The 25106-nt window shown below is 43.6% G+C and overlaps 7 protein-coding genes across 7 annotated transcripts; 4 read left to right on the top strand and 3 right to left on the bottom strand.

Annotated features, from left to right (window-relative positions):
• Positions 1–518: 518 nt before the first annotated feature.
• On the bottom strand, positions 519–8298 carry EAE97_001629 (uncharacterized protein; the record flags this gene model as incomplete). The annotated part of the gene is made up of 4 exons (XM_038872140.1): positions 519–6810; positions 6863–7612; positions 7659–7824; positions 7875–8298. 4 exons carry the CDS (start codon positions 8296–8298, stop codon positions 519–521), a joined length of 7632 nt encoding a protein of 2543 aa, XP_038736698.1.
• Positions 8299–12445: 4147 nt separating this feature from the next.
• EAE97_001628 (uncharacterized protein) lies at positions 12446–13823 on the top strand (the record flags this gene model as incomplete). Its single annotated transcript, XM_038872139.1, has 4 exons — positions 12446–12571; positions 12717–12918; positions 13090–13131; positions 13210–13823. The coding sequence occupies 4 exons, from the start codon at positions 12446–12448 to the stop codon at positions 13821–13823; spliced, it is 984 nt and encodes a 327-aa protein (XP_038736697.1).
• An 833-nt stretch (positions 13824–14656) lies between these two features.
• On the bottom strand, positions 14657–15473 carry EAE97_001627 (uncharacterized protein; the record flags this gene model as incomplete). The annotated part of the gene is made up of 4 exons (XM_038872138.1): positions 14657–14696; positions 14771–14955; positions 15008–15100; positions 15471–15473. 4 exons carry the CDS (start codon positions 15471–15473, stop codon positions 14657–14659), a joined length of 321 nt encoding a protein of 106 aa, XP_038736696.1.
• A 1943-nt stretch (positions 15474–17416) lies between these two features.
• Positions 17417–19489, top strand: EAE97_001626 (uncharacterized protein; the record flags this gene model as incomplete). Its single annotated transcript, XM_038872137.1, has 4 exons — positions 17417–17540; positions 17588–17684; positions 17734–18320; positions 18372–19489. The coding sequence occupies 4 exons, from the start codon at positions 17417–17419 to the stop codon at positions 19487–19489; spliced, it is 1926 nt and encodes a 641-aa protein (XP_038736695.1).
• Positions 19490–20135: 646 nt separating this feature from the next.
• Positions 20136–21275, top strand: EAE97_001625 (uncharacterized protein; the record flags this gene model as incomplete). The annotated part of the gene is made up of 3 exons (XM_038872136.1): positions 20136–20215; positions 20276–20509; positions 20570–21275. The coding sequence occupies 3 exons, from the start codon at positions 20136–20138 to the stop codon at positions 21273–21275; spliced, it is 1020 nt and encodes a 339-aa protein (XP_038736694.1).
• A 1441-nt stretch (positions 21276–22716) lies between these two features.
• EAE97_001624 (uncharacterized protein) lies at positions 22717–23290 on the bottom strand (the record flags this gene model as incomplete). Its single annotated transcript, XM_038872135.1, has 4 exons — positions 22717–22928; positions 22997–23054; positions 23112–23146; positions 23200–23290. 4 exons carry the CDS (start codon positions 23288–23290, stop codon positions 22717–22719), a joined length of 396 nt encoding a protein of 131 aa, XP_038736693.1.
• Positions 23291–23568: 278 nt separating this feature from the next.
• On the top strand, positions 23569–25049 carry EAE97_001623 (uncharacterized protein; the record flags this gene model as incomplete). The annotated part of the gene is made up of 4 exons (XM_038872134.1): positions 23569–23834; positions 23908–24482; positions 24535–24642; positions 24694–25049. The coding sequence occupies 4 exons, from the start codon at positions 23569–23571 to the stop codon at positions 25047–25049; spliced, it is 1305 nt and encodes a 434-aa protein (XP_038736692.1).
• Positions 25050–25106: the final 57 nt, after the last annotated feature.

The following is a 25106-nucleotide window of genomic DNA, read 5'->3' as shown; positions in this document are numbered from 1 at the left end:
AATGAAATAACTACACCCTTTCCCATCGTCTAGAAATAAGACATCCTAAAACTAGTCAACGACATGTGTCGAAGACAAAACTAACTAATCCCAATTCGAGAACCAGTAGAGAAAGTCATAGACTTTATACCATCCACCACAAGTAAGAAACAAACTCCTATCTTTGAAGAACACTGAAGTCATTAACACCCCCCTCACTACTATCACTCGTGAAACAATCCACCAATCCATTGCAAGAACATAATAAATGAGAATTGGAGTAGCCACCCCACAGTGAAAATCTCTCAGATCATTTTGAATGATCTATTCAATCTAAAATCCATGCGTCTCTCGTACAGCTCGATCAAAGGAAGTGAGCGAGCAAGAGTTGAGGTCCGAGGTGTACAGATTGAGTAAACAGCGCTCGTAAACACATGTTATAGCGTGCACCAGTTGGTATTACATAGTAAAATTGTAATCTGAACATGGTAGACGAAGAGAGAGACCATAGACAAATAACACAAGCCAACCAGCCTAGCTTATCTATTGAAAAAGGCAGGCTCAATGTTAGATTTGTGCCTAGCAAGTAAATTCGTTGCATTGACCCTTCCTGGAAATTGATCGTCCATAAGTTGGAAAGCAATATCAGTCTCGACAGAGTCCTGAATAAGTAGATGGTGAACAGTCACAGTGCCACCTAGTTCTTGGCCATGACGAATTGCACGACCCATTGCCTGAGTCATTGAAGAATTGTACTTTTGCTTTTCGGCATAGTAAGGAGTCAAGAAGATGATATGCTTGGCGACAGTTAAATTGGATCCGGCAGCAGACTCATCGGCAATATCGAGGAACAAGACACGAGCGGTAGGATCAGGATTCTCAGCAAAGTCTTCAGGGTCGAACGCCTCCTTGCCAACGCGAGCCCAATCCACAGGAACATCATCTGCAAGAGCATTACGTATACGGACTTCTGGAGCAGCGGCTTCCTTGATGTCTTCGAGCTCGGAAAAATCAAGTGGTGGATACTTAACGGCTTTCTCGTTTTTAGCCATCCATACCTTTATGGCCTTTTTCTTCTGTTTTGCCGATCGAGTGTGATTTGAGACAGGGAACGAGGGCGGAGGAGCATCATAAACTACATTGTCATCGTCAACTAGTTCATGAGCTTGAATAGGATTATCCTGATCTACGTAAATAATAGCGCCAGTCTGATCAACCTCATAAGCTAATCCAGTCGTCATCATGTAATTTTTAGCGGTGAGTCGAGGCTGTGCCATTATAGGACAAGTCGAGCAAGGGGTTCGTGTTGCAATTGGAGGCTGTGTTGGTACAATCGGCACAGGAAGAGTTGAGTGAGGGCTTTGAGTTGCAATTGGCGCAGAAGGACCGGGCTCAGAAGCAATATTAAGCTCAGCTTCCCACTCAGTACGGAAAAAATCAAGATCGGGATTTGTACCGCTCATCATATCTCCATGATCGACTGAAGCACCTTGAGAATCTGAAATAGACGCGGAACCCGAAGAAACTAGATTTTGATTAACTGGATCTAGCGAGGCAACACGGCGAACTTTGAAAACCGGATTCATATGAGTGTCGTCGACAGAACGATTTCTTTTTCTCTTCTGGGGGCCTTGAGAGGCTGGACTGGCCTGAATGATCGTCTCAACATCAGCTGGAGTAGATTTGACTTGAGTAGCATCATGATCGAATGGTGCAATATCAAGAGATTCTGCTTGAACTTCGATAGCTTTACCATTTGTAGCTACAGCTTTCCTCTTTCTCTTTTTGGGGATTTGAGAATTTGGATTAACCCGAATGCTTAGCTCAATAGAAGCTGGTGGCGCATCACCAGGAATAGCATCAACATCAAGTAGTTCTGCATCAGCTTGAATAGCATTAGCATCGACTTGAATAGCATTAGCATCAGCTTGAATAGCGTCAATATCAATTGATGCACTAGCCGCTTCTGCAAGCTTTGCAGCCTTCACAATCTTTGCTTTTGCAGCTCTAGTCTCTGCTGCTTTGATTTGTACAGGTGTTTCGGGCTTGAACTGTTTCTTATCATTCCTGTAACGCATGCCTTGATTTTTCTTGAAGTTTTCAAGATAATCAGCGACATCCTTCTTTTTGCCCTTCAGGTTGATACAAGGAACACCATCAGCTTCCATCATTTCCTGAGCTTTACTCAACATCTCTGGTACGGGACTGAATACAATGAATTTGTTCTTGCCGTCATCGTGCTTCCAATAGATCGCCCGCATAGCTGTCAGCTTGTCGGCTCGAATACTTGGGTTGTTCCAGAATTGAGAAAGCTCGTCAGGTTCAGTTCCTGGTTCTTTGCGCTCGGGAAATTTTCCGGCTGAAGAATACAAGGATATCGCCAAGTACTTTTGATCATCTAGTGACTGCCCACCACAAAGTTGGATTGGACAATTGCCTTCCGATAAGATTTTGTTACATTTCGAGCATAAGATATGGCCACAGTTACCTTGAATAACAGCTTCGTTCAAAGGTGAGCTTTTGTTGCAAAAGTTACAAGTGAGATCCCCCATAGGTGTTATACTACCAACTTGGTCAATCTGCCCCACAGATCTATAGTAGCGATATTCCGCTCTGAGTTGTATAAGGTCCATAGAAGTTTTGTGCAATTCGATGAGTCCCGTTTTAAAATGGGCAATAAGGCCAAGCGTCTTTCGACCGTTGTGTAGAATTTTGTCGATTTGAGAAGGCCAGGCACGGCGACCATAAGCAGGATCAGGAGCTTCATAGTAAAAGTCATCTCTGGTCTTACTAGCCTTTGCCCTTCGAACCCCTTTGATGACCTGGAGGATGTCGAGAAAGGCGTCAGGGTCGGGGTAACGTTTTCCGCTCAAAACTTGGTTTTCCCAGTTTATATATCTAGTCACCCCTTCTTCTTCATGGATGACCATTTCCTCTGTCACCAGATAGTCGAGGAACTCCATCTGTCGGCGCAGATAGTCTTTCGAAATATTGATTTCTTTGAGCACAGCTGCTTTCAAGTCTTTGATAGTCTTAAGTTTATATTTTGGATCCTTTTTAGCATGCTCTGGGAAGAATGATGCGGCTTTGGTCAATCTCAATCTACCGTCTGTATCCTTGCCGTAAACTTTTGAGATTTCCATCTTGACTGAACTTCGGATGGTGTTGGCTTTAGCTCTTGGCATCATGTAACTCATGTTAATAACATCAGCTCTCATAGTGAGGTAAGATGCCAATTGTGCTGTGGCAAATGGCAAAATAATGAACCGGTGAAGACGATTGTATTGGCCATTTCCCTTTTTTGCGTCGTAGCGGATGAAAGTATCGCAGAATTCCTGAGCAACTTGAAGCCTTTGAGAATGCCAGGTTGCCGACGCGTCAGGCCCATAGGACAAAAACCTTTCCATACTAGTCAAATTCTTATCATTGCGGATTGTTTCCTGGTCGTCGACACCAAGATTAATGCCAAGGCACCGGGCAATTCTTGAAGTTGATTTAAAATCAGTGATGTCGGGTGTTGCTGACAAGGCCCACCGGGATTGAGCTTTCAGTGAATATATAGCCACCTGCATGTTCCTGCGGGTTATGTAGCCCACTTCATCAATGACACATCGAGACCAGGCGAAATCTGACAAACATACCCCAGTAAGACCATCAACACAATCTTCTTCAAAGTAGTGGAACTCAAACGTCTTCTCAGCATCTGCCTCATCAATCAAGACATTGGTTCTGGGTTTGCCCTTGCCCTTGAAATTTCTCTTGGCTTCCTCCATGAGATATTTAACAAGTTCTGCGCCCTTGCGCCGCATTGAAGGAACATGTGGCTCGTTAACCCCTGCATCCGCAACATTCTTCTTGTATTTCTGAAAAGTCTTCTTGTTGAAATTTTTTATGATTTGAGCGTTTCGGGCGGAAGCTGCATTGTCGTTTTCATCTAATTCCATTGGGAGCCTTTCCAAGAGATACGCCAAGAGCTCCTGTCTCTCTTTCTGAGCATTAAGATACCAAGCTTCCTTGGCTCTGTCAGTCGCGCCTTTGGCCAAATTAACAACTCCAGCGTTCTTGGCCATGAGTTTCAAGTACCCTTCGTTATCCAAAAGGCCAGAGCTGCAAATGACTAGCTCTGCTCTCCGAACATCTTCAATAGTCAGAGCCCTGACGTCTGTGTATGCTCTGAGCGTTATGATTCTTGCATCATCCTTTTCGCCATAACCAAAGAACAAGCATGCTTCATCTTTCCACTGTAAAGTTAGATGCGTTGGCACCAGAACCAGTGTTGCTTTGACTTGAACTTGACCGTTGATATTAGGGGCGTTGGCCCATAGACGATCTACATTACGCTGCCTGCTCATTAAAGCGAAGGTAAGAATCGTCTTACCATATCCAACAGCTGCAGCAATTAGTCCGGCACGGTGTTGAACCATTCGAGAAGCTCGGCCTTCAAGTCTGAATGCTAAGTTATTTTGACAAGCTTCAACGACTTCTCTCTCCCTGAAAGAGGGTGGATGCCTCTCTTGGTTTACCATCCATGCCAGAGTTTTGAGTTGCTCATTGCGGAGCTTCTTTCCAGGAACAAACGTAGGTGGCTGCTTTGACATCTTCAAGGTTTCTGTGTTGATATATGAAAACATCCGCGTTGGCAATTTACTGCTCCCCCAAGCTCCAGGAAGGAAACGCCACGAGAGGTGCACAGGAATCCCTGGACGTGGAAACAGATTAAGAAGCCCGGCCGCTTGATGACACAAAGCCGCGGGGTTGATCAGGAATTGATACTCAAATTGAAAGAAGCTATCTTTTTTGAGGAATCTGACCCATTGCTGCATTGATGGTGGCGCATTCTTTATCAAAGTCTCAAAGATCGCAGCTGCTGGTGGATTCTCGAATGGTGTTTGTTGAATTCTTTGGCCATTTCTCTTCAGACACCATAGCATATCTGGCTTGGGTGGTGCACAATCGTCGCACCGACATGAAGACTCGCCTTGTTTGTTGCACGGGATCCAAGGCGGATCGGCCTCATCAACTCCTATAGTAACTAAGCCACGAGCTAGCAGATGGTAACAGTCCTTGAAAAACTGGGTACCGTTTTGCTTGGTGACATTGATCCAATGATCTAATTCCCAATAAGTAGGTATCACATTCGTATATGCTTTGCAAGAAAATGCACTAAGCATGTTTTTGCAATTAGTCTCGAGAAGAAGCTTTGGATTAAGAGGGTTGAGCTTCTCGTAGAAAACCATAGAAGACCCGTCAGACATCTTGGTAGCCATAGGACTGATGGTTTTGGATATTGTGGCCCAGCTTCCAAACGTGGTAATCTCGACAGTTTCACTCATTCCTTTTCTTAGCGAGCGAAGATCTTTGTAAATGGTGTTTCCACATTTATAAACACCCTTCTCGATCTCTTTTGCTATGGGTTGTTCCCATGAGGTGCAAAGCGCAGCGACGATTTGTCTGTATACTCCCCATTCTTTGCGTGTCTGATCGTAAGTGAAGACGAATCCATGCTTGTTCCAGTCCCCTGTGCCTCCTTCGTGATCGTAGAAAAAATGCATGTGATCGTCTCCTCCGACTGTACCCTGCTTAGAATGATAGCTATTAAAAGCCTGCTGGCATTCCGGATGTGCTTGATAAACACCGTTGATTTCCTTGAACGTGGGCTGATCATCTGGGATGTGAATGGATATCCTTGAGAATATAAGTTCCCCTTTCCAAGCAGGAAGGCCAATTGAGTTTTCATAAGTAAAAATGAGTTCACCACCATATTTGATACTCGCCTGGGCGGTGCGAATCTTTGGCTGCCATATCTGCCATGTGCAATCGAACATGCTTCTTGAGCTGTCACCAGATGCGTAAATAGGGACCGTCCTTGCGAGAGGAAATTTTGCAAGATATTTTCTCAACGAACTGTTAACAGGCGTGGAAGGAGGTGGGTGACCGTACAGAGCCCATTGAATCTTATTGTCGCTAAGAGATAGTTCCAACCTGGCGTGCTCCGAAAGCCATGTAAAATTCCAAGCAAAAGATCGAACTCGCGTCTGAAACCTGACTGTGGATTGGAGGCATTTTAGAAAAGACGTGCGCAAGGCAGCCCATTGATCATGATCAATGTCACCTGTGGCAGTCTCTTCGAGGATCGATAACACTTGACAGTCCGAGGCGAACAATCCCGATATCGAAATTATCATTGGCAGACGTTCAGCAATATTGAACTCGACGGACGAAGGCGAATGACGAGGAGTAACGCCCTTGGTACCCCGAGGGCCAATATACTGGTCCAAAGGCTCATAGGCATGCCGCGGCTTAATCCCACAGGTAGTACATGAAACATGCCCACAGTTCTTGCATTTGACAATTTTCGATCGTGAAATATCAGTCCGTGCTTCGCAATAACAATATTTCGCAGAAGACTTAACGAGATCAATACATTGCCCAACATTGTAAGGCCGTCGAACAACTGTAATATCTTCGTATGAGCTGAGCATGTCTTCTCCACCACGGAAAATCTTTGTCACTGTGTCCTGGACTGAGATTTTGACGCCGTTGCCTGGAGGAAGCATTGAGAAGAATTTGAGGAGCGCAAACGACACCACACTTCCAACCACTGTGACTGTCATCGCATTGCCAGCAAGGTTTCTCAAGTCTTGTTGAGTGATGCCACCAAGTTCAAGACTATCAGTATCAATTCCTTGGAGGCGAAGATATTCTTCACCACTAAGCTTGCTACCACGTGCAGTATTCCACATGACACCGCTTGGTGTCAAGCAAGGCATGAGACCGCACTTCACGTTATCATGCTGAATATAAACGTTCTGTGACAAATCGATGTTTCGACTGGACACAATGTCAGTACGTTGCAACAGAAATCTGATAGAATTAGGCTTACCTGAGGTAGCGATCATCATAACCCCGACACATTCCCCGCAAATGGCTGATATCAGTAACGTCGTGAACACGCTCTACAAAGCCTTTGAGATTACGGGGCCAATGATCGGGATGATCAAATTTACCCGTACTGCGCCAATCGGTAATAGGCTTACCAGCACCGAAGCCCTGTCCGGAACGATAATCATAATGCCTCGTATAGCACGTATCCCACTTTGCGACCGAACGTGATTCAACCTGGAATTCAACCTGAGCCCGGAGTGCCTTCGAATCAGACGGCTCCATCCACTCTTCAACGTGACTGCTAGCATAGCGCGCGCACATGTTTTTCATACCAACAAAGAATATTTTCCACGTGTTTGGATCTTGGTGCTTTGATACTTCATCAGGTCCCTCCAGAGAGGATTCATCGAGGGCAACAAGATAACCGCGTTGGCGGGTTTGAGGAATACCATAATGTTTGCTATCGACGTTTGCTGAGCCACCAACATAACCGTGATTGGCTAGCATTTGAATCATAGCCAGGAAAGGACCACTCATGACATTTTCGCTGATAGCGATCTTTACCTTTAGATGCTTAATAAGCAAAGCATATGCGCGGAAAGTGCGCGAGGATTCAGTTTGGTCTTCCTCCACATCCGTACTCTTTTGGGAATTCAAATTGGAAAAACTGGTGCAAGAAGTACCAACGATGATAACGTCAACGGTACCCGGCGCTGGAAGCGCATGAGTTGTACCAAAAGCGGTAGTCCTATCACATGTTAGCCGAAAATAAGAATTCGAAAGGTTCAACCTACATAAAACCTATCTTTTCAGGGTTATTCGCCCACTCAAAGACTTCTGTGAGATCACGGAGAATAGGAACACCAGGGAAATTTCGACGAATGTAAGCTTGTTTAGCCGGATCAATTTCGCATGAAAAGACATGCTCAATTTCGAAGTGGTAGCCTCTTTTCCTTAACCCTAGATTTCATGGTTAGAATTTATTTGGGAAAGATCTTTTGAGATAATACCTTCGGAAAATGACTTTAGAAACAAGATGGGTGCTTCAGTGCCGGAACACGCTGTGGCGACGCGTAAAGGTCGGCCATTGAGGTGTTTGATAACGTCTTTGAATCCCCCATTCAACAATTTGTCAAGCAAGCCCTCCAAAAATTCCGTGGCAGTAGTAAGCGGAGGAAGGTTCTCATCGGTCCCCCCCGCGAAGCCGAGAGTGTTCCAACTTTTACCCTCATCGGTTCTCTTCTTCGGACCTTTTGACTTTGTACCTTTTTTATCTTCATCAGAAAGATTTGGAGCTTGATCGTCTGATTCAATACCACCATTGCCATCTCCCTCGTCAAGATCGGATCCATCTCCAGCAGATGGTGGAAAAGGCGAATTCTTCTGACGTTTCTTCTGGCGTTTCTTCGCCACGTTTTTGCGCTCCTTCGCCATGTTGAGCAAATTGCCTGATGAAAAGCTGGTTAGCCAACGTTTGCTTCCCCTAAGAAGTAGAGATAATATCACATCCGATAAGGATGGATTGAATGAGAACTGGTGAATGGTGAAGTTTTCAAAAGAACCCTCCTCAAAGTCGAGGAAATAATACACAAGGTATATTTCTACAACAAGCTGCTAGAGCCTATCAACTGAAGGTAGTGATGGTGCTGTATGAGGATGCTTAAGAAAAGGAAGAGGCAGGGCTCAAAATTGATGCAACGTTTTGGAAGTGCGAACAAGCAAAGAAAATGTAAACAATATGATAAAACGTTGTTCCTTATGACGTGGGGGTGAAACCTGATTTTTAAATAAAAAAATGTAATAAAAAGGTATTGATTGATGCCGAAGCAGGAGAGTGGGAGCGGAATCAGACACAATGAGAAAGATGTATAAAGACAAAAATGACTTACGCTTTGTTGTTCTTCAGTTGTTTAAAGAAGGAACTAGACCTTCTGTGATGATATTTCGTAAGATCTAAAGCTTGATAATTTTGTGATACTGTTGATGAGACTCGGTCAGTGACTGCTGAGAATATTTGCACAATGAAGGACTGGAGTACGATGCGTTATGTGGGATAATCGCACAAACCCATAAGCAAAGGATAAATACCTTTGACGTTTCTCGTAACTTGACTGAGGATCGAAAAAATCAATGATGATTATGCGGAATTTTTTTAGCTCTAGGGGATTTTTGTGAGCGAAATATCGAAGGTGGGAATTTGTTTGTGCTTGTGTGTTTGAAATTATGAGAAGAAGAATTTTTAGCAACTGAAGCGCACCATGTGCCCGATCGCACCCGCTCAGCAGCGATTTGCATTGACCGCCTTTAGCTAAAGTTTCTTGCCCACCTATCAATTGGTTGATATTGTTGCCCATTGTTTGATACTGCTCATGTTTCTCTTACTTAGCTTCATCCGAAGACAGCCACTGGTATTCAGACAATAAATTGAGGTGAATCAGACTTCGAAGTAGCAAAGTATTGCTTGAGAAATAGGTACCGCATGCGAGTGCATACCTTCAACAATTCCCTGAGCTGAGCTTCCGGAGAATTGAAGCAGATCGAAGCTGAGCCAACAACTAATATAAAAAACAGTAACACGGACGGCAAAGGAAGATCTAGACCGATAATTTCTGCATCTGCGAGCGACCAATTCCATCTCCAAAGTTTTATCAAGCTGCCTGCCTTCTACCTTCACTACAGCACTATAACCGAAGCCATGGACAATCCTCAGCCCAACTTGATTCAGCAGATCTCGGTCGAGAAGAGCGACCTGGGCTCTAGCCTGATCTGCAGGTAGGTCTCACCAATCTTCGGCATTACACCATCAGCCTTCGAGGCAGCTATGCCTTCAGACCACGGTCTTACAACGATGACATTCGCAGCATCCCTATCTTATGGCTATACAGGTGTATCAGTTCTTGTGAGGGCCTCTCAATCTCCTCACTTTTAGTGTGCCTGGTAAATATACTTGTGGATAAGCCCCACCACTGTACTGCCAGTGATGTGGTTGCCCATTCCCTCTTTGAGAAATAAACCGCATTGTCTATAATGGCGTGGGTGTCCAACACCAAATAGCTAAGGCAAACTCTCAAAGGAGTCTGCATGGAAAAACAAGTGGCATGATGCCTTTCACATATTGTCTTTGCCTAAACCCATCACATAACTTGTAAATGAACATGGAAATGTTGACTACTTTGAATAGATGAGCCAATGAACCCTTTCCTTTCTTACAACCTTGCTGCATTAGGTAGTTGCCCTAAGTTTATTTTATTTATCCCCAGTTGGGTTGAGGCTGAAGGGCAATATAGCCATGGAGTTTGCCCATCCTTCTGATTCCTTTCAAGTTTGCCATTTTGTGGATCTGACTTGTCCATGTCAGCTGGAAGAGCCATTATTCTCATAAGGAAAACGACTAGATGATAAAAGGCTACTAAGCTCCTCTTTCCCGAGTCTACTCTTTTTGCCTAGAAATTGCGAAGTGCAGGTCTTTATTATCTCGTATTCATTACCTTGCTGTTTTTACTGTGTGAACAAATATGCCAAAGTATAGAGTTCGCCAAGCCACAGCAAGTCTCGAAATCATGAGTTCGTTCATGCAATCAATTCCCATTGATAGAAATTGGTAACAGTGATATCCATCGAGTGGCAGCTCGAAAGGTGTATGACTATGAATACACTGCGGTGCCACAATCATGTAAGACTATCAGAGAGGATTTTCACTTGGCTAGTAACACTGGCGGTGACATGCAAAGAGACACCTGACGAAGTGCTTGGATTGTATTTCCTTCTGTGATCTACACAGTCAAGGATTTGACAGGACGATGCCAGTTGTGCCATGGCTTCATAACATATTGACGAGTGACAAAAAGCTTCACTGGCCAAGAGAAAAGATACCAAACTTGAAATTAAGGCGTCTGTTCTTTCTTGTGTTTCCGTCGAGCTTTGATTTCCTACCACCTAGTGCTCGCAACTGCAAGGTAGTGCGGGGAAAAGCGAGTTCGAGGTTCCCAATCCATTATTTCCACCGTAGTTTTCGTCATATCAAGATCCTCATATGAACTGCCGGGGTTCCTTGATCGATTGTCCTAAGTTCGAGGGTAGGAGCTGCCATAGTTCTAGTCCTTGCACAAAGCCCAAAGCTTTAGCATCCGGGTATCGTGGCTTTTACAACTTAAGGAGCATACACCGTCCAGCTAACGTGAAGGTGTAGATATTGCGAGTAACACTGAGTTTTTGCATTCTCAATTAGCGGCCAAGACGCAGCCGTGTGTTCGATTAAATTTTGGGTTGGCACACTGGCGATTGATCAATTCCACAGATAAAAGGCCCCAGAAAAGGAAATTCCGTGGCTGACGAGGACGTTTATAGACCTATGTAAGTCTCTTGACTCAGATCGTGGAAGAGTCCGATGTATGATGAGGAATGGTAGATACAGTTATATAGTTGAATCTTCCATTTAGGGAGAAATTTTGGATGTGTTGCAGAGCTGCAGCAGGAGAAAGAATGATTCAAATAAGCTTAGGGGAGTGAGTGTCCTTGATATTCGTTAATGTAAGATGAAGTCACTTCAAAAAAATGTGCCCACACTTGAAAGTATGCCTCTGACAATATATGTGACAACAGAAGTGAGGGAAATAATACTCATTATCCAGAAGTGATTGACCTTGGCCATCCAGCAGAATGATACTGTCATTTAGGGTTCAACACCTCAAGGTAATCTATTTCATCTTCAGAGACAAATTGCATGAAGTACTACCTAGGTATAGACAAAAGTACAAGTGCCCAAGGAGATAATAACCTTTGAAACCAACAAGGTAAAGAGAAGCAATTAGCTTCAAACAAATGCCTGCTAAGTATCATAACTAAAAGAGTGAACTCTTCATCTTTTTCGCAGCTTTGAGGAAGACTGGGCCTGGTCGGGTAGAAAAATCCAAAAGGCCGACGGTAAGTGAATGAGCATAAGACCCCCCATTCCCATTTTGCAAGAATGCCTTGAAATTGAATCAAAGAGAGCCATCGGAAGATGTATTCAAAGTGGACAATCCTTGGTATCCCAGCAACAAGGGAAACTGGTCAAAACACTGATGAACTTCCACTCCTCTGTCTTCTCAATCCACAGGTCTTATCTTGGATGCCAAAGACAAAGATTCTCTTCAGACAAGTTGCTGATGTTGAGAGAGTTTGAAATTTTTTATGCTATACAGTATATAACAGGAGCAATAAAAATGGTGATAATTGTTGCATAGAGCATTGGCTTCGAGTTGTTTGATTGAAAAGGTTGTAAATATGTTAATAGGGTTGACAAAATTCAAATAGCAAAGATAGGGGCCCGAGCTTCTAGAGGACATTTCGGATCTTTCCGAAGCTAATTCCTACCCCAGTTACTTCACTTCATGGACAGTGGACAGTAGTATATGACAGATCAAACACATGATTATGCATCGTATGTATCCCACTTATAGATGCTCATGAATTTTTCAAGGGAAGTTCTAATCCTGAATAGCTACAAGAGTCAATTGTTACTTGAGAATTAACCACAATTACACTTATCAACTATCCTTCTTTCCTGCACAAAAGACCTCTACCCTTGCCCAATATAGAAATGGCTCCTATAGCCCTCGCTGGCTCAGCGGACTCTAAGAACAAATTCGAGGATTTGTCAGGTATTGACACTGCGAAGTATGCCAACCCATACGATGCTTTGATCGAAGCATGCCACGATGACCCGGTATTTACTTTTCTACTCACATCCAATTTCCCATCAGATCAAGCACAATACAATTATATTCAGGTGTAACATACGAATCTTGAACACATACATGAAATACTGCACGATATTCTGTTCGCACATTTTAGACTAATTCCCCTTTCAGGCAGAAATACAAGCTAAGTATGCAACTCATCGAGAAACTCGCAATGCTCAACAGAAGGCAAAGATACTGGCTCCTGATTTCCAAGAAATGATACTGGATACCGTTCTGCAAAAGCTAGAGGATCCTAATATTGAGCCTGGTTTTGAGGATCCTAGACATTGCTTAGTGTTCTGGGCGCGTCCTCCCCAACACATTAAAGCATGTAAGCTTGATCTGTTCACTAAATCTTAATTCCTTGTTCCCTAATTATGTTCTTGAATTTAAAAAAAAAATGCACTTTGACGTACCTGTATATGTACTCCCCAATACAGCTTTGGCTCCTCATCCCCCAAAGTCGTTCTTTGACATGAAACACTGACTTTGCCATATGTAGTGGTCGGGACAATTCAACAAAAGCTACTTGCTTTGGCTCCGAGTATGTGAATATCCGCCCTACTCTTGTCTTCTGGTCTCAAGATACGCACATTGTCCCTAGCACTAACGTATATATCAGAGCTCTGGCTTATGCCCCAGCTCAAATGCCATCTCACTGCACTTGAGATAACCCATTCCCTGACCTCTCCAGAAATAACCTCAATTCTTAACCAACTTGGTACATCCACCATATCAACCATGACCGACTATCCCCTCCAACATCGTGCACGCCTCATCAAGCCCACACTGTCCTATGATGCCGCCGCAGTTGCATTGTCTTTTCTTCCAGCGGCTGGAGAATCGCTTACCTCAAATGCTGAGCCATCATCTCGCAATCCTAGAACTGCTCAAGATGATGCGTTCACCTACCACCATCTTCGCCAATCTCTATTCACAATTGCCCGATCTACGGGTATCTCTGTTGACTCCCGTTACGTTGTCCCCAGTTCACATATCACAGTTGGACGATTTCTCACGCAGGAAGATCACGATACGCCCGAAAAGCGACAGGCCTGGATCGACTTGATCGAGGAAATCAATGTATGGCTCAAAGAGGAGTATTGGCCACGTGAGGGTGTAGACAGAAATGAGGATGGAGAGTGGGTAGTAGGACAGGAAAAAGGTTTAGATTGTAGGAGAGGCCAGTTGTGGTATGGTGGTGGAGAGACGGTGATGTTAGGGAAAGGGTTTTAGGTGTAGTCCAAGGTGTGCTCCCATCAGCGAAAAAGCCGACACAAAGTGATAACACAATGTCTGCTGTTTCCAGACGCATTACGAAACTCTAGACTATGTACTAAGAAGCATTACTAACTTTAACATAATCCCGATGTAATTTATCATGAGAATCTCTTGGGAAACCAATATTGCGGGTAAGACCCCAGTACAGAATGATATCATAGAAGTTCTAGCTCGAAGTAGTGACATCAGGCAACCTAGTCTCCTATGAACTACGCGTGAAAAGTGCCTAGATAGACTTTTGCAAAATCTTTTTGTTATCCCATATATTAGGACTTCTGAAGGTTGCTTTTGATGCAAAGGCCTAACGTTTGTATGGCGATTCAAGGTGCGGTGTTTCCAGTCTTAGGAGCTAGGTGGCATCGCAACAACGCGTCTAGGCTGTACTCAAGACTAAATTTCAGTGCTATTAGGAAAACCTATGCGTGCATTATATGCGTCAAATGAAATCACCCATCATTAGCATGAGCCATGGCAAACAAAATTTGTTATGACAAGCGTTCATATTGTCCACTTCAACACCATGCAAAAGCCCAGTCACGCATACGCAAATGGCTGCAAATATTTTCAAGCACTATATCACGCAAGAAACTTCCAGAATGGTATGTCATCAGCAGACTTTGCTATGTTTCATTTGGTAACTTTGGATGAGGTACGAGGAGTACAACCACATCATTTTCTCCCACGCCCCATCACTCAACCATTGAGTGCTTTGTGTATGTTCCTCGCAAAATCCTTCGACCCATCCATTTGTCCACGATGAAAACAGGATTGTCGTAGCATGCACAAATCTAGAATACCAATGCAGCACCCTTGGTCTTCTTGTCACCACTATCGAATTGTTAGCTCTACCCTTCAATCCACTGCGCAATTTGCTGAATGCAAATAGAATTGGGATTTCGTACCCAAGCTCGAAGTGCTTGCAACGCTTCAATGCCAACTGTGCCTTCGTCTTGCAAGATGTGCACTCCAATCTCAACACAACCTTCTTTGTGGTCTTTGCCTTCTTGTGGAAAACGGGTTTTGTCTGACCACCATAACCAGATTGCTTTCGGTCATAACGACGCTTTCCCTGAGCGAACAACGAAGCCTAATCCAACCTGTTAACTAATCGATTTCGACACTTCTGGCGATGATTGTACCTTTCCGGCCTTGTATTGGGTGACCTTGTGTTGGGTGTGCTTGCGGCAATCCTTGCCTTTGCAGTAAGTGCGTCTGGTCTTTGGGACGTTGACCTACGGAGAAGAAAAATATGTCAGCCTTAATCCAGCTTGATAGAATCATTCTGCTAGTGCCCCCTCAACCAATTCCGCCGCCTCCTCGACAAGATTGACCATCATTCAGCATATATTGAGAATCGCGCGTGAAGTGGTCGTGTTGCGGAAACAAGTAGCGATAGATAGTCCACTCTGTAACTTTATGATAGCTTGATTTGCGTCCGATGCCGTATTCCAGCCCATCATTCATCGTTCATCGCTCTCCATCGAAATGTCGCAAAATCTTCTCTCGAAATTCTTGTTTTTCGCTTTCCAACAGCCCCAAGCGGCCTCTCCTCCGAACTTCAAATGAAACGAACAATTCACAGTAAACTGAAATATAACGTACCATCTTGGCGATTTATCTGGTGGTCGCTGGGATAGATTGTTGTTAGTATCGTCGTTGATCAGATTTCTGGGAATTTTGGGAAACTGAAGTTTGGTGGGCTCGCTTCGAACCAGGCCATGCCGCTTTGGGAATGAATCATATCACGTGTAAATTCTAAGCACGTGCCATGACTGAGATGAGGAGATCAAATGCAAAATTATTAAAGGGCTATCCATGGATCTTATCAAAATACTACATCTTTTGTGTAAATGTCGACTTAGGCTCTCGTGAACCAAAAGACCAAAACGAAAACCAAAACACAAGCACGAAGCCGAAAAGATTGTTTGATTGCCAATTTTATTTGGACATTGAAAGGACGCGACAGTCACAATTGAATAAAATGCCCCCAAAAGATCGAGAATGATAATTTGCGGTCATCCGTGAAAGCCCAAAGTCATTGAGAACGCAGACATATGATCGGCTTCAATCGCCCAGATACAATTGTCGGCCTTCTCGTGACATGTTGGCCTTGTGATACGTCTATTTCGTGCGTTGAAATTGGGGTGTTATTGGAACATGAAAGCTTTGCGATTTCTTTGGTGAAGACTTACTCCGCTCCAACAATATATCTATCTATCTGCAGGACTCTAAATCAATAATGCGCAAATGCTTGGGCAAATCGATCTCCATACGAGTTGTCGTTCAGATTTCCATTCTATTTTTGATATACTTTGCTAGATATACCGGTATCTGTTTCGTTAGCCAACTTTCTGCTATGCCAATAACATAACATGGTTTACATGATAATTCAAGCAAGTGTCATTGACCCGTCTTAACGATTAAGTTCTTGAGCACGTTTTTCAAAACAACAAAGCTTGGGTTAATAAGAGTCGGTTACTCAATATCCGAAGCACGCTTCATCGGGGAGCCAGAGATCTACAAGAAACGTGAACAACGTCCAATGAGATGTGCCGTGTTTCTTAGAGCATGCGAAATCCGGGCATTCTTGTCATTGGCGGTGCGTCTGCAATACGAAAACGAACTCGAAGTAAATTACGGAATGGGTAATACCATGGACGTCATTAATCTTTTTTTTTTACATTTGTGGCAAAGGGATGTCTATCACTTTCTCTCATACCAAGTACTCTCGAGGTACTCTCGAGGTACTCTCTGTCAAAGAACGAACGTCCGGCTCGTCTTGCCAATTATCATTTCACAACGTTACAATTTCCTAGCAATTACAGCATGTACTCAGGCTTGTAGTCGATGAGGGTCAGCTTTGTTTGACATTTACCGAATTTCCTCACCAAAATCAATCAAAACCCACTGTTTTCAACAACCAATATCAAATTTATCTAAAGGAAATCCTAAGATATCTCGCAAATATCAAATAAGAATTTTAGTTTAGATATTGAAGAAATTTCTCGGAATCTTTTATTCAATGGTTGTGGGAGGTTATCAATATATGAACTCCTCCCGCAGTAGTTCTGGTGCATTTTGAGACTCCTCTGTAGTTACTAGGTAGTAGTTGCTATGCACATAAAACCATACTCGAGACGTTTTGCATTGTTTGGGCATCGGAACAAGATTCAGAGTCAACATCATACCTACATTCTAGAAACGCTAATTGGTTGAAACATCAGTGAATGCGGCTTCTCTTTCCATATGTTTGAACGGCAAAGCCAGCGTCCGAGAGGTTAGGCCCTTATCCACTAGATAGGTTGTATTTAAGTGGCATCTAGTAATGGCCAGCTGCCTGCCCCCTTTCAATATTGGAGAGGTTGCCTTCCCTCTACATCATAATAGATTGATATTCTCTTTCAATTTCCAATGTTATCGACACTTGCTCGCTGCTAATTCCGAATTTTGGTAATCTTACCACATACACTGTAGAACTATTTGCTTTTTGCACTGGCCAGTGTACTTGTTCTACATTAATAAATTGGACCGTGCTGCACATCATTGAAATGATTTCACTGTTCACTCTCGTTTTGGCTACACTTCCAATTTATTGGGTGTATTCGAACATAGTAGGATTACAAAAGAATATTGCAGCTGCTAAACGTTCAGGTTTAACATATGTAGTAACGCGTGAGTTACATTATCTCTTTGGAACCTTACATGCTAATTAATTCTAGCGATTAGCCTTTATAATCCATTTTGGTTAATAACTCATCGTGTGTGGTTACCTTTCATTAGAAAGCTGCCGACAACATGGACAGAAAGTTGGATTGAGTAAGCGATGATAACCAACAGTATTGAGGGTAACTCTAACAAAATTCAGTTATATGACACCAGATTGGTGCTGGGAGAAACTTTACCACCCATTTGCCAAAAACGGCGATGCATTCTTAACCGTTTCCCCTGGATCAATCCTTGGATTTATCTCAAATGCAGAAGCGACGCATCAGATCACAAGTCGTCGAGAGGCCTTTCCCAAACCTCTTGAATCGTACCGTATTCTCGAGATATTTGGTCGGAATGTTGTAACGACCGAAGGAATTGAATGGAGGGGACATAGAAAGATATCCTCACCAAGTTTTACTGAAAGGAACAATGCGCTAGTGTTTGCAGAATCTTGTGCACAAGCACAGGGAATGTTGAGAAGATGGTTGGGTCCTGACGGGAGAGGAAATGTAACTTTGAAAGAAGTTCCTACTGATACCATGAGAGTTACATTGCACATTATAAGCAGGATTGGATTCGGGGTTCGTCTATTGTGGCCAGGAGAGAAAGCGAGGAGCAAGGAGCAAGAATCCGTTTACAGCAGTAATGAAGCGCCTGAAGGTCACACGATGAGCTTCGAGAGATCTTTGAGTACTCTTTTAGAGACTTTAGTCTGGGTGCTATTTCTTCCTAAATGGCTCCTGAGTAAGTACTAAGAACAACTTGGTTTTTTACAAGAACTTATTTTTTCCCTAGGATTAATGCCTTTTGATTCCGCCCACAAAGCATTAGAATCTTTTGAAAATTTCGGTCAGTACATGAACGAGTTGTTTGCCCAAAAGGCTCGGGATGCTATGGAGAGTAAGGAAAGTGAGGGTATGGATATTATGGGCTTCCTAGTGAAGAGTTCATACGGTCCTTCAAGTGCGCCGGGGTCTACTAAACCGTCACCGGACCGAGTCGAAAAAGGGCAAGCTAACAAAGTCGCTCTCTCGGACTCGGAAATTTTGGGAAATGCCTTCGTCATGATGGTCGCGGGTCATGAGACGACCGCGAACTCGGTCCACTTCTGCCTCGTAGAACTAGCCATCAGCCCTAGATCGCAGCGACAAGTCCAAGAAGAAGTGCAAAAAATCTTTGGCGATGAATCTCCTGAGACTTGGGATTATGAGAAGAATATCAACGTCCTCATGGGTGGTATGGTCGGAGCCACTCTCAATGAACAACTTCGCCTCATGCCTCCCGTGGTCAATATTCCTAAATCAGTTGGTCAAGGTCACGATCAAACAATTTTCATTGATGGAAAGAAAATAGCTCTCCCCGCTGGGGCACATATCAACCTTAATACAATAGGTCTCCATCGAAACCCTAGGTACTGGCCAACTGAGCCCTCGAAAATCACCACGCAGAATAACGATCTCGATGACTTTAAACCAGAGAGATGGCTCATTAAGCAATTAGGGAAAGATGACAGCGCCAATGATTCCTCTGAGGATGATGATTTTGGTGGATTCACAGGGAAAACCACATCCGAAGGATTATTCCGCCCAGTTAGAGGTTCTTACATTCCATTCTCCGATGGTGCTCGATCTTGCTTAGGTCGAAGATTGGCCCAAGTTGAGGTCATGGGCGTACTTGCTGTAGTTTTGCAAAATCACTCAATGGAGCTTGCAGTCGATGAGTGGGCTACAGATGAAGAAGTTTTGAGGATGTCCGTAGACGAGAAGAGGGAATTGTATAGTAAGGCGCAAAAGAAGGCAAGAGAGACGATTAGAGGGGCTACGTCACTCATCACTCTGAAACTGCACCCTGGTTTTATTCCCGTACGACTGGTAAAAAAGGGGGAGGAACGCTTTGTAAATATTATAGATTAGTGCTTTAGCCTCATGATACCAGACTGCCCGATGGTCATTGCCTGATGCAATAGGAAAGGATAACAATAAAAACTATTCCAAGACTTTCACTCCCAACACATGTATAGAGATTTTGTCAAAAGGTCGCTTCCATCTGTCCTTTTCATGTATCAAGTCACGGGATGGAAATACTTCATTGCAAAGATAAAAAAAAATTTAAAACCGATGTTCGCGTCTATCCGTTCGCAGCGAGTGTTGCGCACATTCCTTCCCAGGACTCGAGTATTCTTACAAGGAGTTCCTTGAATCTCCCATGACAACGACAGGATCAGAGCTTCATAAAGAAGGGTTGCTCAACATTCAAAGGTCATCAACCCATTTGGAAAAGAGTTACTTTGTAGCATACCAAGACTGATCCAAACCAGAATACCTTCAGTACTCTGCGACTCCGAGCTAGTGATTTAAGTCAATCACGTGAAAGCTCTAGCGCTTGTTTGTTGACATACTACGCGATTCCTTCCTCATTCGGCACCCCACAATATCTGCCCAAACTTCGCACGATAACCCGAAAAGCAGACATCAGATATCCCCGCACCATTCTACAAACACTCGTCGAATATAATTACCACGATCGCATTCTTTCGCGAAGCAACCATCATATAACATCATGTCCGGGGTAGCAAACTGGATCAAGGCGCAACGGAAGGGGGATTTGATGGAGCTTGCGGATTCAATTGGACTTAAATAGTATGCGACATTCACATATCTTACCAGCTTTGCAACAGAAGTCACTGACCATTCTCTCAGTATCGATGGTATCAAGAAGACAGAACTTGAGCTTGCGCTCGAAGACTACCTGGTTGAAAATGAATCGCAACTAGCTAACGAGACGCGCCTCATACCATACTATAATAGAAGATCGGGTGCTTCGCCTGTGAAGAAAGAGCCATCCTCTGCCCACGAGGAAATGGACACAAAGAGATCATTAAGACGCAGAACTAGACTTGCGTCAGAAATTTCGGAGGTCGGGAACCAAACTACGTACGTGTTGCGACGCGCCAAGCGCGTTACTTTGTTGAAGAGTAACTAATACTTTTGTAGTGATGATTCGGAATCTGAAAGAGCAATTGCACGCTCTAGTACTGCTCTCACTCAAACTCCTCGCGCGAACGCGATCACATTTGCATCAAACGTCCCTATCCCACCATCTCCTGCCGTTGTCGCAGACGTTATCGATCGACGCACGGCAGTTTTACGCGCGAAAGCAAATGAATACTATAAGGACTTGGGTATAGTCGAAGCTGTAGAGACTGCCCGTGAAACTGTATCAACTGTCGTGGCCCTTGAATTCATCATGCTACTATCAGAGGCACTACAACTTCAACCAGAACTTTTGCAAAACAAACACGCATTCACAATTCCCCCACTCCATTATCTGAATACCTCCGAATACGCGGTCAAAATTCCGGATCTTTTCCTTTTGTTGACCACGTCCTTCTGGGGCCCCTTTGCTCTATGGTTATCCACCAGTCTCTTGCTTCCGTTGTTTGCGGCATACTTCTACAATCTTACGAGCAAACCAAGCACGCGAAGCAAACATTATTCGTTTGATCCATTGACATTCAACATCGTAAAAGGACTTATAACATTCGTAGTTTACGGCCAAGGCGCAACTCTTGGTGGGCTCGTGGACCTTGAGCACGTGGCTAGAATTAATTCGGCACTTTATGGGGGATATCAGAGCACGCTTGTTGGAACTGGCATTGGTATTCTGTTTACCATGTACGATGCCGTTTTGAAGAAATGATTGCCTTAAGCAGTGAAAACATGAAAACCTGCATGGCATGAATGGAACGTCTATTTTCAGTCAATCGTCTTTGAATATTTATTTCGGCGGCACGTTTCCAGCGAATTGTTCACAGACTGAGTTACATATGTTTAGCTATTTGGGGAGAAGGTTTGCATTCGTCTTCGCTCGCTTCCTTGATTTCATCTATCCTCGACCGTGCCAACATAATCTTCTCTAGTATTGAGATGCATTGGGAAGGCGTTTGAGGCGTGGCTGACTCGGGATACCTATGTTTGTGCATTGCTTTTTGATCCGAGGAGTTATGGGGTTGTTGGGAATCTGGATGGGCAAAGGCTGTAGTGGGATTGGTTGGATAGTTTACTCTGGCCATGAGTTTGGGGAAATATCTAGAGAATATAAAAACTATGTTAAATTTCTGATATCATTACATCTCTGACTCGGTTAATTCAGGACACGAGGTGGGGTGGATCTTGATTTGCTAACATCGAACTCGTCTCTTCCCATTGGTATGCATTGCTCGTTTTAAACCTGAGAAATGATATATATTCTTGAAAGCAATAGCACCCATAAACACCCATACATTCTACGCTTCGTTATCAGCACGATCCTTTTACGGCATCAGCACTCCTCCTCCTCTCGTCATTCCCGCACTAGTCATGTTTCATTTGAACAGATCACATCGACCGAGAAAACGTTTATGCAACTCGAAGCATCGCACGCACTTTCCAAATACAGGGCATGTTTTCTGATACTCGATGTCCATATAACCAAAATAAAAGAAACTCAAATTTGAAACAGTGGGAAAGAGAAAGAAGGCAGACAAATAACAGGAAATTGATTCATTGCTCTCCTGAAATTAAGCAATTAGGGTTGTGTTTCTCTATAGTTTTACTACTATAATGGCTTCTTCGTTGACGAACAAGCAATGTCGGAAAGTGATGAATACCGGCTCCTCGTAGCATAGCGACCAGGAGTGTTGAATGGTGTTTTCCTTTGATAGGGCATTTCCCTATCCAGTATAAGAGAACGGCAAGGGTTTTGTGTGCTTTAATCTTGTTGATCTTTTAAAAGCATGGTGGTTGTGATTTCGTTTTATGTTTTTTGGAGAGACTATTTTAGGATAGAGGGAAGGACACTTATGGAAAGCATAGGCTTGGAAGAGGTATGCAGCCTAATGCTTGGGTAGCGAAGCAATTGAGTTGAAGTGATAATGGCTCTCAGAGCACCAGAAATTAGAAATTGTATGATAAACTAGACATTTACTCTCGAGCGGCTACCTCCTGATAAGATATACCAGGGTGACTTCTACAAGTATTTCCTGCAATACCGAATGAAAACTTGATTCGCCTGCTAAGCTCAAATCATAACTCGCTAAATTCAATTTTATATCTGAATCGCACTCTAACCTATATAACTTAGATAATACGTCCGCTAACTTTCAACTCGAGGCGCCCTCTATTTTGTCATTTGGATCCAAGTTCTGTGCTCCCTCTACGAGTCCCACGACATTGTATCGTTTCGAGAAAAATGTGTTCCAGTCATCGAGTACACCCTTCTCTTTATCATCGAGATCGAACCATTCCGAGGATACGTCGTCAGCTTTAGTGGAAGTTTTGGCTAAAGCGCGGGAAGCATCGTGGCCAGCAAAGACTGAAAGTGTAGAAGAGATTAGTGAGGAAAACACGCGAAATTGAATAAGAGGGATTGGGAAGAGATACCGCTATAAGCGCCGCCGGGAAGATATGCTTTGTTTCCTGTTACATCGTAGACTTTACCCTAGGTCTCATGAGTTTTGCGTATTGCAGTGTGGAACATGCAGAGTTGAGAATGTACCTTGATTGCAACATAGCATTTATCGCTATCAGAGCCTTTCAACACATTAGCCCTTCATCTCCGGGGATCGTAAAGAGGTCGTAATTACCATTGCATTTCGCAAGTTCTTCTGCCGAAATAGGATCGTACTTTGGTGGGTTCAGAGTAACAGGAGTCTTAGGTTCGAATTTACCAGCCATTTTGAATACAACGTATTATAAAAAGTGAAGCTTGATTGAAGAGAAATATTGCGATGGAACAGAAAACTGACGTTCGTCCATGATGTGGGGTAGCGTCATTCATTGGTTAGCGTATTGCGGGAGACAGGGGTTTGGGTTAGGGTGAAATGTCTTGCAGGAAGGAAATAGTTAATTTTATGAAGCTCCCGGACGACCAAAGCTTCATTAACTGCGCCAAAGACAATTGTGCCTAGATCCCCATATTCAATTGTGCGGTTTTTACAGATTCAGCTTTCAAAATGTTCACACCACGGTTCGCCACCTCACTTGGGTCTGCTGGCGCTTCCAATCGCGCATCACAATGTCTTCGTCAACAACGAGTACAAGCTACAAGGTCCAGTAGACCTGCTACTAGAAACTCCGTACCATGTCGAACACAACAGCAGAGATGGCAATCCACACGAGGAGCACAACCTAAGATTAACCGCTCCAAAGGTTCATTCACGAGGAATGCCAAAATACTCTTTAAAGCACATCCATATAGCATGACCGGAGCTACAATAGCGTAACCTACACCTCATATCCAACCGCTTTCACGGCTTTGATGTGCAGTGCTAATATAGCATTTGCAAATACAGTATAGGATTCGGAGTCTTTTGTCTAGGATATATCAATTGGTGGTATAACAAATACATAATCGACGGTTTCAAAGCCTTCCCCGAACCTGTCGCAAAGCAACTGCGAAAGGCCCTTTACTACACCAATATGTCTCTCGAACCTAAGAACGCTATTAAATATTACAAAGAGGCTTTAAGAGTTGCAGATGAGATGGGTATGGATCCATTTTCGGACGAGTATCTCGGAATCAAAATATCCGTTTGTGTTTTGTTGGAGAAAATTCAAGCCTATGATAAGGCGATTGGTGTTTACGAAATTATGAGAGATGATTGTGGAAAATGGATGGAGCAATTGGGAGGTTTGGAGAGGAATATTGGCAAGAGGACGAGAGTTCTTAGGAGAATGGTAGAGATCAGTGTCAAAATTGCTGATTTATACAACGGGGAATATGTCTTACAACCAGATAAAGCTGAGGAAAGTTTGGTGTATGCGGTGGAGACTATATTAAAAGAACAAATGAGGAGACAGAAAGAGGGAATCAGACCTGGGGAAGAGGTTTGGTTATCGGACGAAGAGATGGGCGGAACTTTTGAAGGTTTATATTTCCATTCAAGACGTCAATTCAGATTAAGCTAATTTCTTTCTAGCTCTTGCACATCACTATGAAGCAACCGATAAACACCACCTTGCCGCACCCCTATTTCTCCAAGCTATCGCTCTCTCTACTCCAGCTACCTGCCACACAGCCGTTCTAAGTTTGTTCTCTCTCCACTTTCCCAAAGCCACCCATTAACCACCTTCCATAGTGAACAATCTCTCCATCTCACTGGCCCAACAAAATCCACCACCAGAATTAGGTCAACCCATAATATCCCGCTCGCAACAAATCAAAAATGCTCGCGCATGGGCTACCAAGTCCCTAGAAATTTGTGCCAAGATAGCACCCCCAGAAAGAACTGAAGAATGTGATCTCGGATGTGCTGTTGCAACACATAATCTAGGAGAATTCGCAGAAATGGATGGGGATATCAAGGAAGCAAGGAGAAGATATGAAGAAGCGAGAAGCTTAGCAAGTGCGATGGGGTTTAAAGAAGGAGAGGCACAGAGTGAAGAGAGATTGGCGAAGATTGTCGGTAGACAGGAGATTGTTAATAGGGGTTGAGTTTGTTTGAAGAGGCCTCTTCTGGAAAAATGGATTGTCTTTAAGAGGTAGCAAGAG

This window comes from Botrytis byssoidea (genome assembly GCF_014898295.1).
Source record: "Botrytis byssoidea strain MUCL 94 chromosome Unknown BBYS_003, whole genome shotgun sequence".
Classification (NCBI taxonomy): domain Eukaryota; kingdom Fungi; phylum Ascomycota; class Leotiomycetes; order Helotiales; family Sclerotiniaceae; genus Botrytis; species Botrytis byssoidea.
This window is presented reverse-complemented; position numbering and strand designations above follow the sequence as displayed.